The sequence below is a fragment of the Gopherus evgoodei genome, chromosome 20 (genome assembly GCF_007399415.2).
Source record: "Gopherus evgoodei ecotype Sinaloan lineage chromosome 20, rGopEvg1_v1.p, whole genome shotgun sequence".
In the NCBI taxonomy this organism is placed as follows: domain Eukaryota; kingdom Metazoa; phylum Chordata; order Testudines; family Testudinidae; genus Gopherus; species Gopherus evgoodei.
Genome location: NC_044341.1, coordinates 3,749,623 through 3,767,378, shown reverse-complemented (window position 1 = coordinate 3,767,378; position 17,756 = coordinate 3,749,623). Strand labels below are relative to the sequence as shown.

The window sequence follows — 17,756 nt, the reverse complement described above, 5'->3', positions numbered from 1 at the left end:
AGAGCGCTACTAATATTCACCTGCACCATATTTTACCTGACATCAGCATCAGGTTACCCAACCCATCTTCCCAACTATTGCACATGGATAACTAAAAACCCAATTTACTCAGCTCATGGAAAGAGCTTGTATGTATGAAGCAGGGCATTTACAGTACTCTACGCAGCATAATGGGCATACAGAAATATACTGGGTTTTTAACTATACTGTTCTCATGATCTTTGATGGGACTCACAAAACTCATGCACACAAGCAACGTGTCATGTTATAAGACGGGGTTTATAGAATCAAAGAAGTGATCTATTAGATCCTGTCTAGTCCAGCTTTATGTGGCAAATGCAGGATTATGTCCTGCAGAATATTTTCTGGGTATCTCCCCAAAAAGGTCACGCAGTCCTTTAAAATATAAAACGCATTATCCAATGAAGAAAATTGTACTATTAAAAGGCTCTCTCATTATCTCATTTTCTTTTTTGTGGGAGCTCCTGGAAAGAAACGGAGGTGCTGGTAATTTAAAGCAAGCTTTAAATGAAATTAGACTCATTACTCATAGCACAAAGTTGTCATGACATCTCTGTATGACACACAAGTGTACCGGCATCTTTGAGCAAGCTCTGGTATTTCTGCTGAAAATGGAATTTTAGTGTTTTTATGGTAACTACAATAAAGACTTAATAGCTGAAGCTTTTCCTGAAGTGCACTTAAACAGACAACATACGTCTTGAACGGAGAGGGCTGATGGCCAGCTTTTATGGCTCATTTCAAAAGATCTTAGTGATTTCTTCAGACAGAGTCTCTTGCACATATTATACCTACACAGCCAATTTAAATTGTGGCATAACAAGTTTTGAACCGTTACTGGAGTTTGATATTGACAGAGTTCTGTGACCATTTTGTTATGCAAATGAGTAAAGCCTCATTATAGCATCACTCAGCAGGTGATAACATTATTGCCAAATTTGGAAAAGCGAAGGAAACGATAGGAAATGTTTACTTTACCCACTGTTTTCAGGCAAAAGTGTTACCGGTAACGCTCTCCTGCGTTTTCTTATGCTGATTGCCATGCAAGACTGGGCACCAGTAGAGGAATACTGGAACATAGGAAGTGCCAGATTGGATCAGACTGGGGGTGCATCTGCCCAGTATCTTATCTCTGACAGTGGCCAGCACTAGCTGCTTCAGAGAAAGAGACAAGAAACCCTGCAGTTTTTCTCCATTCCCCCACTAGTTGGAGGTTGATTTATAGCCTTAGCATAAGAAATTACATCTGTCATGGTTACAAGATAACCTGTACCTTAGATCACTTTTAGCCCCTCTGAAGTGCACCTCTTAGGTCACAGATTAGGGCTTCCTGCACCTCACTCTGGCAGACCTACGCAGTCCACCCACTCTGGGACTGGGTCTCTAGGCAACAACCCGTTTCCTAACTGTGTTAATGTCACCTGCCCAACTGCATTTGGTATCGGTCAGCCCTTTCACTCCAGGGACCTGTGACCAGGGAGTTGATTAAAATGATTCAAAAACAGTGCCAACAAAACAAAGCATTGTACAAAGGTATAAAGCTTGTAGAGCAAAGGATAAAAACAATAAAAGGCCAATAACACAGGGTCTTCCTTACACCTTGATCTTTCCTCAACAAATTTTTTAAACTCCCCTCAGCCCAGCTAATCTCATCTCTGACTGGGAAAGACTGTCGTGCTCGCAGCAGGGGCTCTCGCTGTCTCTGTGGGTGTGTCCTCATTGCAGTTAACTTAGGTGATTGGCACCCAGGTTACCCTAGCCCAGGTAAAAGTGTTCCCCCAGCACAACCCTACACATGTCACTGTGTCTTCACTGTTTCTGCACTTGCTGTGGTGTCTGGAGGCATATCCCAGGGTCCTTTGTGCTTAGACTTCCTAGGACTCTTTCCAAGTCAGTTGTGGGAGAATGTGTCTGGCCTTCAGGGGAATTGTGGAAGGGGCCCTGGAAGACTACCAACACATGCGTGACTTGGCCTGCTCACTGCAAAATGGGCAGGTTCCAGCCTGAATTAAAGTGAAGTCAGGCTCTAGCCCCCTCCTCCCCAGTTGGGAATAGTGGAACTTACCTGCAAACCTAGTTTAGAGTTTTCTGTGTGGATGGTGGAAGGAGTCAGGCTAAACTGGGCTCTTACCTGGCTTTTAAGGGTGAGTGAAAACACAACATGTGTTCCCTGGCCTTGCCTGCCTCCTGCACAAGTAACTAATTTAGTTTTCATTTTCAGGGTTTTGGGAGGCTGAAGTCTGCACAGGAAATAAGAACAAAAACCCTTTAACCACAGCTGGAAAGATATTAGAACAAACTATTAAACAATCAATTTGTAAACATCTAAAGGATAATAGGGTTATAAGGAATAGCCAGCATGGTATTGTTAAGGGCAAATACTGTCAAACCAATCTAATTTTCTTCTTTGACAGGGTTACTGGCCTAGCTGATAGGGGGTAAACTGTAGACGTGATGTATCTTGATTTCAGCAAGGCTTTTGACACAGTCCCACATGACATTCTCATAAGCAGAATAGTGAAATATGATCTAGATAAAATTACTATAAGATTGGTGCACAACTGATTGAAATACCATACTCAAAGAGTAGTTATCAATGGTTTACTATCAAACTGAGAGGGCATATGTAATGGGGTCCCTCAAGGATCAGTCCTAGGTCAGGTACTGTTCAATATTTTTATTAATAACTTGGATAATGGAGTGGAGAGTATGCCTATACAACTCACAGATGACACCAAGCTGGGAGCAGCTGCAAGTACTTTGGAGGACAGGATTAGTATTTAAAATGACTGACAAATTAGAAAAACTGGTCTGAAATCAACAAAATAAAATTTAATAAAGGTTAAGTGCAAAATACTTCACTTAGGAAGGAAAAAAATCAAATGCACAACTACAAAACAGGTGTTAGAGCTGCAGAAAAGGTTCTGGATGTTACAGTGGTTCACAAATTGAACATGAGCCAACAATGTGATGCAGGTGCAAAAAAAGCTAATATAATTCTGGGGTGTATTATCAGTAGTGTTATATGTAGGACAAGGAAGGTAAATGTCCTATTCTGCTTGGCACGTGATGAGACCTCAACTGGAGTACTGTGTCCAATATGGGTGCCACGCTTCAGGAAAGATGTGGACAAACTGAAGAAAGTCCACAGGAGAGAAACAAAAATGATAAAAGGTTTAGAAAACCTGACCTTTGAGGAAAGGTTAAAGAAACTGGGCATGTTTACTCTAGAGAAAAGAAGACTGATGGGGGAGCTGATCACAGTCTTCAGATAAGTTAAGGGCTGTTATAAAGAGGAGAGCAATCTTGTTCTCCCTGTTCACTGAAGGTAGGACAAATAGTAATGGGCTTCATCTGCAGAAAGGGAGCCTTTGGTTAGATTATAGGGAAAACTTTCTAACTACAAGGATAGTTAAGTACTGGAATAGGCTTCCATAGAAGTTGTAGAACACCCGCCACTGGAGGTTTTTAAGAATAGGCTGGACAAACAACTGTCAGAGATGATCTTGGTATCTTTGGTTCTGCCTTAATACAGGGGGTTGGACCTGATGCCCTTTGGAGGTCCCTTCCAAACTTACATTGCTTTGATTCTGTAAGCAAATTCAGGTCAGTGAACTGATTTACTGTCTTTGGATTACCTATGCCAAAAGGGAAAACCCTTCCAGTTGGTACAGATAGCGTCTACACTGAAGTGCTGCAGTGGATCAGCTGTGTTGCTGTAGCGTTTTAATTGCAGACAAGCCCTTAGGGTAGTAAAACAGTGCTGCAGAAAGGGTTAATAAAATCACCATTTTACTATAAAATGTGTTGGTCAGCCTACCTTTCTAACAGCTTAGAGACATACTTTTGCTAGGAAGACCCATGGTTAACCCTGCTTCATCACAGGTACCTGTGTGTCGGCTGTTTTGCTGCTGTTGTTTTTTTGGCTATTTCACTAGCTAGGATGTCTGGCTAGTAATTAACAGATTTCACACACCCCACCCTTCAAACATTTAAAATGAATCGAGGGGCTAAATCTAGACTGAGGCACAGACATAGCTCAGAGAGAGAATTGAATAGTCACCTGTAGATGAAGAGAGGGCACAGAGGCAGGCACACATGTAGAACAAGTGAAAACTTCCCAGCCAATGTCTTGATAAAATCCAGAAGCTAATGCTGAACTTGGCTTCCAACCTCTTCTCCATGGCCTTCGTGGGCAGAACCAGGGCTCTATACACACACAAGAAAGAGAAATCACGCACCAAACAATGTATAGGTGGTTCTTCAGGAAGCTGATAACGTGAAAGGACTAAAGAAGCTAGGGGGAAAAAGGAGTGTTCAGTCTTATCTATCATGACTCAGACTAACTGCAGAGAAGTAACTGCCAGTATTATGAGATCTAAAATGAAACCAACAGTAGCAGAAAAGTTCATTTCTTGTGTTTGTACTGCAGTAAGTCAGGAAATTTGGTTTCCTTCACAATCCCTTTAGACACCATCACTTACATCTTTGAAGCATGAAAAGCAAAATCCCCAATAGTGTCGTTATAATCCATTTGATTCTGTGCGCACATTCTGGAAACTTCCCTTTCAAATCTGCAACATGCTGCTGACACCCAGCCAGAGCTGCTTGGATAAGACAAACACCAGTAAGCCCAGAACATCTGCTAGGCAGGCGGCACAAAATGTCATCATTTGGCTGTTTGTGCTGGCTGGTACCAGCCAGAAACAGACAAAAGTTCAGCAGCACTGATAAAACAGCCGTTAAAAGATAATTTTGCTTCTAAGGACACAGATGGTGGCACTAACGGTCAAACAAGAAGTTTAATCTTTTTGAATTTCCAGGTCTCATCTGTGCCAAGAATGAGGGTGGCATCAGAATGAGAATAAGAGTCCAGATGTAACATTACCTAGCTCTGAAGAGATCTGTCACTCAAGTCCTTTCACAACATCATATGTTATCAAAGTCCAAATTGATGGAAGGAGCTATCAGATGTACTGCTCAGAAATGTGAATGACATGAAAAGTTAATGATCTTATACCAAATATCCACCTTACAAGGCAGAACGTGGGCATTGTGACGGTCATGTAGTTTATGTCTGCAAGCCACCTCAAGTTCCTCAGATGAGATTCAGTAGTATTATCATCATCAGAGAGTTCAGTATAAGTATATTCTTAAGGAAATTCATAGAATTAGGGAGAGAATTTTGGCCAGTAGCAACAGACAAAAATATGGACAGTAGATAATTCTTGTTGATGCCAATATAGTCTATGACAACAAAAAAATTTCATAAGGTAACTAACGGGAAAAGGGAGTTGGAGGGAGGGAATTTAACCATAAGGAAGCTAAGAAAGTTTGCAACACTTCTGTCCTGCATGTTCCAAGCACACCCAAAACCAAACATTCCATTTCTGCTGCTGCAGCTTTCTGCATGGATCACGGGACAAAGTTAACTTGAAATGTCTTTAGATCGATGAAGATGTATCATAATCCGGTCTGCAAGCTACGTAGCAGTTTGTTCGTGTACACAGCGATAAGGTGTGTTTGATCAGCATCCAGTAACAGCAGTGAAATGAGACACAGTCTCAGTAATCAGGACTTTTTTTTTTTTTTAAGTTAAAACTCAGACAACCTAATAAACCTACTGACTAGATGACCTTTAAAAGTATACATTTCACTTGCATATATATTTAAAATGTTATGTTTCAGGGGGAGTTTGTAACTGCAACTTATTCTTAACCGATGAAAGAGCATAAAATAAAACAAACCCCTTTACAAAACATTGTAATGTGAGCTTTGTCTGGGCAGTCACAAAGACACCGAGTTCAACAATGAAAATACCTACTATGTCTACTTTTATCTGACAAAGTCTTTATCCCATTATTATGTCTCTTGATTTCTTTTCTTCCTTCCACTATGCCATCGTATAACATTTAGGAACAGTATATCCTAAAGTTGTTGTACAAAATAAAGTAACACAGACACACACACAGAATAAAATACAACACTTCTTCAAATAAGCCTGAATTTATCTCACTTGCAGTGCTTTCTCCCCCACCTCAAACTGAGAAGGGAAACAAAACAAAGGTTTGCTCTTTTCCCCTCTTGCCTGCATGCAGCTCTAGATAGCACAGCTAACTCTTAGCAATGCGAAAGCCAGTTTGGATTTGTACAGGAGAAAGTCGTTTCCTGAAAAAAATGGGGAGCCAGATGAGAGTTCTGGGGAGCTGATCAGTTGACACTGACACTAGTCGTCTGTCCTGGAAAGAGTTAATTTCAGGCACGGACTAAAAAAAAAAATACAAAATTCAGCGTCCAGACTGGCAACGATTCCCCGCAGCTAGCACCCAGGCGGCCCAGAGGCGGCTCGGGCTCCGCTCGGATTACAAGAAGCGCCCAAGCCGCCCTGAGGTGGCTAACGCAGCCACGCGGTCTGGTCTGTCTCCCACCGCCAAGCTCCAACTGAAACGGCCCCCAGCCCAACCCGCCAGCTGCTGCCTGCGGAACTCCCGGCCACTGGCTCTGCGCAGCGCCGAGCACGCGGACCGCGGCTCTCCTAACGAGCAGGTACCTACCACGGGCACATGACCGGGGAGCTCCACGGGCGGCTCTCTCGCTGGGCCCGGGGCTGCGCGCGGGACGCCGACAGCGGGGCCAAGCGCCCCAGACGCGGCCCCCGCGACCTCACCTCAGGGGGGGCTCAGGCCTCCAGCGCCTCTCGCCGGGGGGCCGCGCAGCCTCCACCCCCGCTTCCATGGGGGCCGGGGCTGCCCCCGTAGTCAGGGGAGAGCCCCGAGGAACTGGGCGTGCGCGGGGTCGGAGGCGCCTTCTCTCGGCTTCACTCAGCAGCAGACGGGGGGCGGGCACTCGTTCACCTCTGACCCGGAAAGGCAACCCCCAGGTACCCGGAAGCGGAAACAGGCGCGGCTACGCCAGAGAGCGGTGGTTTCTGCGTATCTAGCGTGGCCTGGCCGCCTCTGCCCCGTAGGAGCCTCCCGGTTTGAGAAGGGCCTCGCGGGATCATCTTGCCTCCGGAGAGTGGCGGGCGTGACCTACCGCCGGACTCTGCCCATATTCGGCATGGCGGCGGCTGCTACACCCGCCGCCTAACAATCCAGCACGCGATTGGCTAGAGCGGGGGCGTGGGACTCCCTGATTGGCTGGAGGGAGAGGCTGAAGGTGGTGAGGTGAGGGCCCGGACGCAGGCGGCTGATGTGAGGGCAGCATGGTCAAGCTGTCATAGCTGTGAATGAGGGGAACTTTGGGGGGAGCCTCTGAGTCAGCCCCTCTGAGACCAGATCCTGGGGGCTGGCCAGGGTTCCTTGTTGGGAGGGGGGGGGGGTTGGCCAGGGCCTGTGGGGTGAATGGGGGGCATGGATGTAAGCGAGTTGACAGGCACATCTGGATGGGGGGATGTGTTTGGCGGGGAGGGCAGGCAGGATACCCCCAGGGAGGACAGGAGCCCATCTCACCAGGCAGTCAACCTTGGTCACTGTTTCTTTGGGGATCGTGCCCCAGTCTTTTGACAGGGCGACTGACTCCCAGAAGCCCACTAATAGTGCCCTGGGAAATGCCACCACATGGCAATGCATAAAGCCCTTGGTCATGATGCCCAAACTTACAGGGTGCAGGAGATCCGGGGGCTGCAGACGTGGTGTTGGTGTGTCATTGCACTGCCTTCCCCTCTGAATCTCTGCTGGATCAGCCAAGGGATTCTGTGCAGCTGGGAGTGCCACTGTTCTGGGAGGACACTAAGCGGAGGCCCTGGCTGCTTGTGCTTATTAAGATCCGTAGAGCTGGTCTAATTTCAATACAAGCTATTGTTTTATGGTTTCTCACAATGTCACCCCCTTGGTTTGGATTCTTCTACTATTATGACACCGTTCTATAGCATTGCTGTGCGCTGTGAAATGCTGGCTGCCTGCCATCCCAGAGGTGGTTGCATTTCTGTGGTGCATGGAGTGATCCTTGTCTATATAATAGTTCATAAAGTGATGTGCATTGTTCCAGAAAGAGAGGAGCTCTGGAAATGTAACAGCTAAAACTAGCCCTCTCTCACCCATCCCCACACTGTAATATAGTCGGGCTTCCAGTAATTTGTAGTTTCAGGACTCCTTCATTTAGTCTAATAGGCAGATTTATGACTCAGGAAGCATATCTGTAATATGCAAATACACATTCATGTTAGTATGTGCTGTTTTTACCTATTGTGGCACCATAATACCAAATGGCTATTTAAAAAGCTTTATGCAGAGTGACTAGGGTACAATTACAGAATTCATCCCCCAAATATCGTGGCTGTTTTGATGTGAAATGCTAAAAAGAATCCAACTCTGCAAAATATCCTTGTGAAAAAACAAACTTTGTTGTTGAGCAGTGGAAGCACGCATACAAAATGTCCACACTCTTGTTTTCTATTTGTCTAGTGCTTCTGTAATTTTAAAATAGCCTCAACACTTTAAACCAAAGTTGGTTTAAAAGCTTTTTTCATGGGTGGATTTGTACGCACTGTACCATGTTTGACGCTGGAACAAATGTTTATAGCCGAATAATAAACTTCTCTGAAACTGTGGTTTGTAATGGAAATACTGATGATAGATTCTTGAGCCCAGCCACATGAATACGTGCTAGAATTAAGGAAGCTTGCTGGTATGTAATTATCCAAACAAAAGAAAGCTGCCAGCAGCCTGCGTGGAATACGCATTTGAGAAAGGCGCTACCCTGCAATTTAAACTAGAAATAAATTTGACTCGAAATGATCAAGAGTTGGCATCCCTTAGTTTGAAATGGTTTTTAATAATTTCGTCTCTCTTTATTTAAATAAGACTAGACCGTGTAGTCCAAATCAGTCCATTGATCTGGCAGTGATTAATATTTGATTCTTCAAATAAATGCACAAAGTAACAACCATGACACCTGGCCAATTTTACCATGATGCAGATTCCTTCCTGATTCCTACATTCATCAGCTTATGCCCTGAAGCCTGATGTTTGATTACCCTTATGGTAGCTTACATAACTACAGATTTTATTATGGGCCATAAAATAATCCAGCTCCTTTTAAAATCCAGCCACTGTATTTGAGATGCTGACCATCTGCGGTGGGGAATTCTACAGGCTGAGCTCATGGGCAGGAACATTTTCTTTTTCTTTTAGATCTTTTTGGTTATTAATTTAATTCTTGTTCTCTGATTATGGGGCAGGGTGATGACGGGGCTCTGATTAGTTCTCAGTGATCTTAAACATCTCTGTCACGTTCCCTTCTGACTGTTCTTCTTACTTAGAGCGTCTCTCCATCATACCGGATTTCTCCATTGGGACTGGCAGCCCCGTCCCATCCCAGTGCTTTCTGGTCTGGTAAACGCTGCCTTTCTGTGTTCACAGGTGGACTTGGCATCATGACTTCCCATTCAGGAGCTGCTTCCGAGGCCAGTGAAAGCACAAGGAATGTAACGCTGGAGCGGTGCCTGTGTGTGCTCAGAGACGCAAAACATGACAGTGAGCAGTTTGCAGCCCTGCTCTTGGTAAGAGTCCATTTCCGGCTGGCACAATAGAGTGCAACCACTTCCGAAATAAACGTAGGAACAGCCACCATCGGTTAGGTGTCCCTGCAGGGAGAATTGTTAGTGCAGGGGACTGGGAGTCAGAATTCCTGGGTTCTATTTCCAGTTCTGCCACTGACATGCAATGAGACTTTGGGCAAGTTCCTCCAAATCTCTATGCCTTGACCTTCCTGTTAGTAAAATGGAGGTAAAACATGTCCCCATGGGGTAGTTGTGAGAGTTAATTGGTGTTAGCAGAGCACTCTGAGATGCTCAGCTGCAAGATGCTGTGAGTGTTCACAGCTGTACCTTTGTCCAGGTGCCCAGGCTGCTGTGCAGATCTGGGGGCAGCTGGATGGTTGGGGGTCCACTTCACTGTATAAATGAATGGGTTCCTCGGGCCTCTTGTGAACTACTCCGCCCTGTAAAAAGAGCTCCTAGCAAGACCTCTGCCCAGGCGCTTGTGCTGCTCACAGATCCCTGGTTTGTCTGGCAGGTGACCAAAGCGGTCAGAGCGGGAGACATCGACTCCAGAACCCGTCGCCGGATCTTTGATGCAGTTGGATTCACGTTCCCAAACCGGCTTCTTGCATCCAGGGAGCCCCCAGCTGGCTGTCCAGAGCACATGTTCCAAGGACTTGGCCTCACCCTGCTGGCATGTTTCTGCACTGATCCGGAGTTAGCCAGCCATTCCCAGATCCTTAACAAAATCCCGACCTTCAACAACATCCTGGCTTCCCCATCTGATCCAGACGATATGTCCGTGAGTTCCATGATCGATGATGTCTACCAGTGTCTGGGCGCTGTCATGGGCACTCCCAGGGGCCCCAAAGAGTTGGTGTCCCAGGGAACCGTGTCAGCTCTGTGCCAGGCTTACGTGAATCACAGTTACGGCTGTGACCACGCTCTTGAGCTGCTCCTGGGGCTTCTAGCCACAGCAGAGACTAAGTGCTGGCAGAGAGCCGCCCCTGACCTCATGGCTGTGCTGAGCAAGCTCAGTGAGGAATTCCACCAGGCTGAAGACATGACCAAATTCCAGCTGTGTGATGTTCTGCCTCACTTTGTATCTCCAATGCTGCTGCTCACCCGGGACCGACAGGGTTCCGAGTGCCTCTGCAACCTTTACAGAGGCCTGGTTAGCATCCTGAGCAGCAAACTGAGCCAGTCCCAGCGAGACCCTGCACTGAAGCTTGCTGCCTGCCTCACACAGGCCTGTGGCTCAGAATGGATCCCAACGGAGAGGGCCGGGAGCAAGTTCCTGGCCCTGCTGGTGAACCTGGCTTGTGTGGAGGTCCGTCTGTCCCTGGAGGAGCTGGACCCGGCAGACGTGGATGGGAAGCAGGAGGTGGTAACAGGCTGCTACACCCTTATTGAGCTGGGGATCCTGGAGTGCATGAAAGAAGAGAAACCACGGCTGAGGGAGACGCAGAAAATGCAACTAGTGAGGATCATGGAGGAGGCGTTTGGGGCTGTAATACACTACCTGAGACAGGTAAAGCTATGAGTGGAAATAGCCCCCCACCCTGGCATGATGCCTGCCTTGTGGGGTCAGTCACTGGGAGATCTCGCAGTTGCTGGGTTTTGGGAGATCCCAAATGCACACCGGCCCATGCCTGTTTCCATGGAAGTCAGGGAGAGGTTGCATTGGCCTCTATGCGTTTCTGTCTTCTTCTGTGTAGTTTTAACAGCTGTATCCACAGACTGACACAATCCCCTCCCCAGGTGCTCCTTTCTGCTCCCTGTTCCCATCACCCAGATGCTTGGAACAGTTCTCACTGATTCCAGAAACATCTGTACTGGTCTTCTCAAGATGTTTTCAGATCTGACTGGTCACAAGACGTTCAGAATCATGAACACTGTGATTATCCTCATGTTGGTGACACCATTTTCCCTGCAAAGGAAAAAAGATATTTGTCAGATGCTCTCTAGAGACCAGCCAGAATCAGGAATCAATGCTTTCTAGCATCAGAAATCCCAGGAGGTTGGAAACCTGTCCCTGGTCCATTGGTCAAGCAGTGCTGGCTCAGCTGTGGTCCAGGACTGAATACAGCAAGTCCTGGACCTGGGACCAGTGTAATTTTCATTCCCTGTGTAGCTGAAGGGCAAGGTGACCCAGTTCACTAGCTTTCGGGGGAGTGTCAAGACTTAACACTGAAAGGACGTATGTCCCACTGGAGTGCGTTTATCAGTTTACCTCACTGGAGTGAGCTGCAGAGCCCAGCTTTTCCTGCAGTGTTTTCCTGCCTTTACAAACTGCTCAGTGCTGAGGGGAAGGGCCATCCAGAGTTTCCTGCCTTTGACCCCACTTCATAGGGGAGGCTGAAATGGGGAAAAGCCTCTGCTCTGAGACCTCTCCTCTGCTGCGTCATCTCATGCCTGTTTTCTTCTCTGGGCAGGTGGGAGAGGAGAAGTTGAAGGATCCTTTCATATTTGCCTCTGTTCGAATCCTCGGCGCCTGGCTGGCTGAAGAGACCTCCTCCCTCAAGCAGGAAATCTGCGACCTCCTGCCTTTCCTCATTCATTACGCAAAGACGCTTTTCCAAGAGGGGGACAAAGCCAGGAGCCCATCCCAGCATGCGGCGGAGCTAGCTGGACTGGACAGCCCTCAGGGCTCTGTGTGGCCCAGAGACGCTCTAAGGTGAGTATCTCAAGCACAGGATAGACACAGTTATGCTACTGCCTGAGTTACTCCTACATCTTGGCACAGAAACATATATTACATCAGACCGGGGGGCCATCAAGTCTGTATCTTGCTTCCAGCAGCAGCCCACAGCCTTCCTGAGGAAGGAAAAAACCCATAATACATCTACATACTTGTGCAACTCTGCATGAGGTGGCTAGAGAAATCCCTTCTTGAGCCCCATGGTAACAGCCAGTGTCTTGGAGCATGAGAGCTGACACTTCTTGTCTTAGCAGAACTGCAGTAGATCATCATTCATGTGTTTTTAGGAGTCCTGCCACAATATTTGATTTCATCCCCTCCTGCAACATAGTGTTCCCCGAGTTGACTACATTCAGTGGGAACTAGCATTCCGTTCTAAACTTACCAGCCATTCATATCAAGTGTCCCCTTGTTCACAGCATAGGGGCCTGATCAAATTTTGTATTTTTCACTCTTGTTAACCTCACTCCTTCAGTCGTAGGGTTTGTACAGAGCATGCCACTGTAGCCTCAAAGCACCTTTTCTTTCTGAGCTGAATAATTCTACCAGTGTGATCCTAGCACTCGGAGCTCAGCTCGCACACGGGGAGGGGGACCTTCTGCTGTGTTCTGGCAGAATGCCGTAAATTCGACAGTACTTCTAGCCAATCTGTGATTGCTAGGGGCCAGGACAGGGAGTTGAACCGTGGTCTCCTGGATGGCAGCGCAGTGCACACACCAGGCTTCTAGCCTTGTGTTTCACAGCTTGACTGTAGTTCAGCGGTATACATGGATTCCTCGTTTGCTGTTCAAGAGGCAGTTGGAACTCCCTTTGTAAGATTCCAGGACAGATTGATTGATTATGCTGATAATGAGACTAGCCAGAGTGGTAATGGTTAATACAGCAAAGAGTTCTGGAAGGCTTACAGAACCTCCTGCACCAGAGCTTAGCTGTTAGACGTTAGGGTAAGACCTTCCTAGGAGCAGATTTCCCACATCTGCCTGCTGTGAGGTTTCTTGCATGTTACTCTGAAGCATCCTATTGGAGACAGGACACTGGAATAGATAGCCTGTGGGTTGATCCAGTCTGATAATTCCTATGTTCCATTCTCCCATGCACTCCTTTTTACCAGATTGAAATGTCAGCCTGTAACCAGCTAACTACATCTCCTTTGCCGTATTTCCCGCCCCATCCCCTCTCCAGATTTCTGCTACCTGGTTTGTGCCATTTGACGGCAGAGGACCGACCTCGGGAAATCCTTATCTCAGAGGGGGCTCCAGCATTGCTGTGTCAATATTTCCTGCACCAGTGGGTGTTGTTGGCCTCTGACCCCCAGATCTCTGCTCCTCCAGACAGCATAGAAATCAGTTTGCAAACCACCTGTGGAGTTTTCCTTAACCTTGTGGTGACTGCTCCAGACTTGGTCAGGTAACAAACCCGGAACTGCAGGAATCCGCTTGCTTTAAGATCTTTAGTAAGAAGAACGAAGGTGCCAGGAGAGAGGAGTTTGGTGGGTTTCAGGCTAGTTGCCAACATGTCACTAATTGGCTCCCCGCTGGCAGGCTCAGAAGAGAGGCCAGAACTGCATGTGCCATGGCACTGAATTGCCCTCTCAGATCGGGCTGGAGGCATGGTGGTAGAGCTAGGATTTCCCTTACACCGCCCAGTGCTTTGAGCTGCATTAGAGAAAGCTGAATCCAGCCCTTCTGGGCAGGAGTTGGGTCCTCAAAATGCAGATCTGGTCCAAAAGGGATTTTTTAGAAGGGTGCCTCATTACTCAGGTTTCTACATTCTGCATGTGTGAATCAGAACAGCCATCAACAGGCGTGGGCTCGTGTTAGCCCTGCAGACCAGGCCCAGCCACTGGGAGCAAGCCAGAGTCTGTTCTTCCTTACACATCATTGACAAGGATCAGGGTATTTCTGAGGTAGAAAGAGCTCGGATGGCACTTCGGGTCCCAGGTGCAGTTTGTGGTGCCAGGATGGAGAGAAATTGCCTTTTGACCTGTAACAGGAGTGTGATCGTTTGGGATATCATTGAGAGAAAGAGTTGTCACCGCCCTCCGGAGTCCTGATTGCAGCCACTTTCTGACACCAGCTTTGCTGTAAAACATGCATCCAGTTTGCCCACGACTCCAGGGTTTAGGATGGGGACTTTCCCACTATGACAGTGTTACTTCCCTGCCTCGGGGTTAAGCCTGGCACCTCTGGGTACTTCTGGCCCTACTCAGCGCACGTCTCTCTGGGTTGGTTTTCTCTCTAGGCGAGACCGATGCTTTTCCTCCCTGATGGATGCGCTGCTGAAGTCTCTCCCTGCTCTGCTGCCCCGGAGAGATCGCCTTGTTCTAGCAGCCAACGTTACCACGCTGGGCTTGATGATGGCCAGGATCCTTGACACTTCTCCAGGTAAGAAGCGATCCTGGTGACGAAGCTGAGCATTTTTGTTGTCAATAGGATGGGACTGGGTTTGGGGGAGATTGCACAGCAGGGGTGACCTGCCCAGTTTGGGGTCAGGAGCCCTGTTACTGGAAAGGTGTGTTGAGTGAACAAACCAAAACCTCGTGGAGCAAAGAACATGGGGTACGCTTGTGGGGTGCTGGAAAGACGTGGATTAAGGAACTCCCCTGTCACCTATTCTGCACCTGCTGAAGAAAGCCCTGCAGCAAGCTGACTCCTGGGAGCCTGCCAAGGCCGGCCTGGTGAATTAATTCATTTCCCATTTTTTCAGGTCTCCAGGGAACGCCACCAACCAAGAACTTCTTCGAAGCTGCTATCTGTTTCCTTTCTCAGGCCCACACTGCCCGGGTGGATCCCGCCAGCCAGTGCCTGGTCATGGCTGTGTCACCAGCCTATGAGGCAGCCTGGGCGGACCTCAGTGAGCTGTGGTTCCTGGGGATGCAGGCCTTTGCCAGCTGTGTGCCGCTCTTTCCCTGGCTGCCCCAAACAGTTCTCCGGTCACGTTGGCTAGACGACCTCTTGCGGTTATTGGGCCAAGTTACCCCAGTCTCAGTGGACTTTGAACTCGTTACGGCATTGCAGGGCGTGTTGCTGGAGCTGGCCAGAGCCAACCAGCAATGCAGAGAGGTGATCGTCTTACAGCAGGGCAAGGAGCTAGCCAACCATTATGGCATGGCAGCATTAGAACAGTGCCTTTGTGAGTGGTGAAGGGCCCGGCCTCCCACAGCTGCGGGGAATAAATCCGGGTGTTTTCCTAGCTCCTCACACACCTTTCAACCGTTTACTGCCAAGACGTGGGCAAGAGGCGTTTAAGTAGCCAAACACCTCATAAAATTAGAGAGGTGCAGTCAGAGCTCAGCAGGGCCCAGAGGAGCAGGGTTTGCTCTGCCTGGCACCTGCTGTTCAGAATAATTGCTGCTTGGCTGCGTTTTGGCTCTCTGCATTCACCAGATTCGGGCGGTTGGGGGGGGGGGGGGAGTTGGGTCCCAACGGGAGAGAGGGCCGGCGTGAGGGTTGCCCCTTACAAATGCGCTCTGTTGAGGACTAATGAGGCTCTGGCGTTGCTGGGAAAGTGGTCCGCTGACCAACCCTCCCTGGATTCCATGTTCTGGGGGTGGTTTCCAAGGAAGTTTGTGTATAAGGCTAATGAAAGCAGAGGCATTTGCTTCTCTCAGGCCTGAGCCAGGAACTGAGCAAGCTTGGTCTGCAGAGGTCTGCTAGCATATGTCAGCGCAGGCCTACAGCTTCCAGTCCTGGGCCATGGCTCGGCTTTACCTCTCCTGTGACCAGTAGCACCCCCTGCTGGTCAAATCTGGGCTCTCACACAGCTCTCTTAGCATACCGCCATCCTGAACGGCAGCCCTCCCCTGATCTGCCAGTTTGGGTGGGGCTCCCCTACCAATGCACCTCATCCCTAAAATGAAGCCCTCTCCCCCACCAGCTTTATGAATGGATTTCAGTCCTGATCTGCCGCACCCCCTGCTATCTAGTCCTGAGGTCTCAGCTGAGAAACAGGGACAACCCTGTGTCAAATTGTCTGACGGTTCCATGGTGCAATGTGAGCAAAATTTCACTAGGGCCTAGATCCAAGACTGCCAAAAGTTAGTTCCCTTGTGACCTGAGCCTGCCTTGCACTGGGAGCTGGTGAGCTGGAGGTGAAATGACTGCATGCTGTCAGATCAAGCAGCGTGATTGTACATAGTGCAGCTGAGCTTTTGTTTCAAAAGGGTCAAAGCTGCAGTTAATTTTGGCCTGTCATTGTTGGCAGGTCTCTTTCGTTGTTATAAGAATGGACGTTTATCTCCCCCTACACTGGAGAGCACCCCCAGGCCATGTACAGATGCAATCCTGGGATTTAAACTTCCCAGGATGTTGATTTTATATTTTCTCATCTTGACCAAAGGATTTTTATTTGTCTCTCCCTTGGCTCTTGAATGCAGCCTATAAATCCTGTGTTCCCATGTGCGGGATAGCTTTGCTGTTTCCAAAAGAACCAAGGAAAAGCTTGACCTTCTCTCGTTCTGTTGGCATTTCAAATGTTAAATAAAGTGTTTTAATAAAAGTCCAATTGCAACAGAAGAATTTGTTTGTTGCTTCAGTTTGCAAACCCCTTTGCTAATGAGATTTAATGCTATGAAAGTATGTGAGCTTCTCTCGTCCTTTCTCCTTTGTACTCACTTTGCTGGCTCTCCTAAAGTCACCACGCTTGTGATTACAGCAGCAGATCAGAAAGAGGACTGGAGAGCTCCAAAGATGAGTAAGGCTAGGGAGCCCCAAAGATCACCTTCCCTTTGCCCCCCAAACATTTCCAAGGCTCTGATGACCTCACCAGGCCGCCTACAAGTATGGACCCAATCTTGAAAGGGCCATTACGCTGATGGACTCCTATGCCACACAGAGCCTCTTACCACATTGGGGCCTGTAAAAGGAGCCTATTTTTAACCCTGAGGGTAATTAGTCATTGGAACAACTTTTCTAGGGTATATGGTGGATTCTCCATCATGTGGCATCTTTAAATCCAGAGCTGGATGACTTTCTGAAAGATGCACTCTAGCTCCCCCAGAAGTTGTGGGCTGGATGCAGGAATCACCGGGTGAATTCTCTGATCTGTTTTCTGTCATTGGCCGCATGAGATGATTGGAATGGTCCCTTCTGGCCTTAAGATCCATTTATCCCCAGAAACCCTTGACACAATCTAGCTGTATATCCACAGCAGAGCGGAGCTGCTTCTCTGAACTAATAAATAATCTCTTTATTACTGCATGTTTCCTGTTCTGTGGGGGGCTTCCCTGAACAGATAGTACTGTGCGTCTCTCTCAGATTCACCTATTCCTGTCTTCATTGAAATAAGCAGCTGCTCTTTTTATCCACTAGGATGCAGAGCACAACTTCATAGCAGACAAGACTACTACTAACCGTGTGAATAGCCCAGTGCACAGGTGGGGTTTTTACTAACATGAAGCTCCCTGCTTATCTTTTCTTCGTTCTATTGGCCCCTGAGTAGTGAAACGCCTGGTAGTAACTGAGTGATCCAACAATGCTGTTCAAGAGTGATCGATGTGAAGAGTGGAAGTGGTGTGACTGTTAGTTCAAATGATTTGCTTCCTGGCTGTTTGAT

General features: G+C 47.8%; 2 protein-coding genes across 4 annotated transcripts in view; one reads left to right on the top strand and one right to left on the bottom strand.

The window, feature by feature from the left end:
* Positions 1-6,851, bottom strand: part of KIAA0319L (KIAA0319 like) — a 49,095-nt gene extending 42,244 nt beyond the window's left edge. For 2 of the 3 annotated variants that reach the window (XM_030538912.1, XM_030538913.1), the window contains exons 1-2: positions 6,689-6,851; positions 4,085-4,230 (exon numbers count right to left, since the gene is read on the bottom strand). In XM_030538912.1, coding sequence (XP_030394772.1) covers positions 4,085-4,230; positions 6,689-6,756 — 214 coding nt within the window. In that variant the 5' untranslated portion in view covers positions 6,757-6,851. Of the gene's footprint in view, positions 1-4,084; positions 4,231-6,575; positions 6,666-6,688 lie in introns of those variants that run through there. The other variant, XM_030538914.1, reaches the window with a different exon arrangement.
* A 67-nt stretch (positions 6,852-6,918) lies between these two features.
* On the top strand, positions 6,919-16,715 carry NCDN (neurochondrin). The gene is made up of 7 exons (XM_030538917.1): positions 6,919-7,187; positions 9,384-9,523; positions 10,038-11,033; positions 11,938-12,179; positions 13,386-13,610; positions 14,445-14,587; positions 14,910-16,715. Exons 2-7 carry the CDS (start codon positions 9,398-9,400, stop codon positions 15,344-15,346), a joined length of 2,169 nt encoding a protein of 722 aa, XP_030394777.1. The 5' UTR covers positions 6,919-7,187; positions 9,384-9,397; the 3' UTR covers positions 15,347-16,715.
* The last annotated feature ends 1,041 nt before the right edge of the window (positions 16,716-17,756 follow it).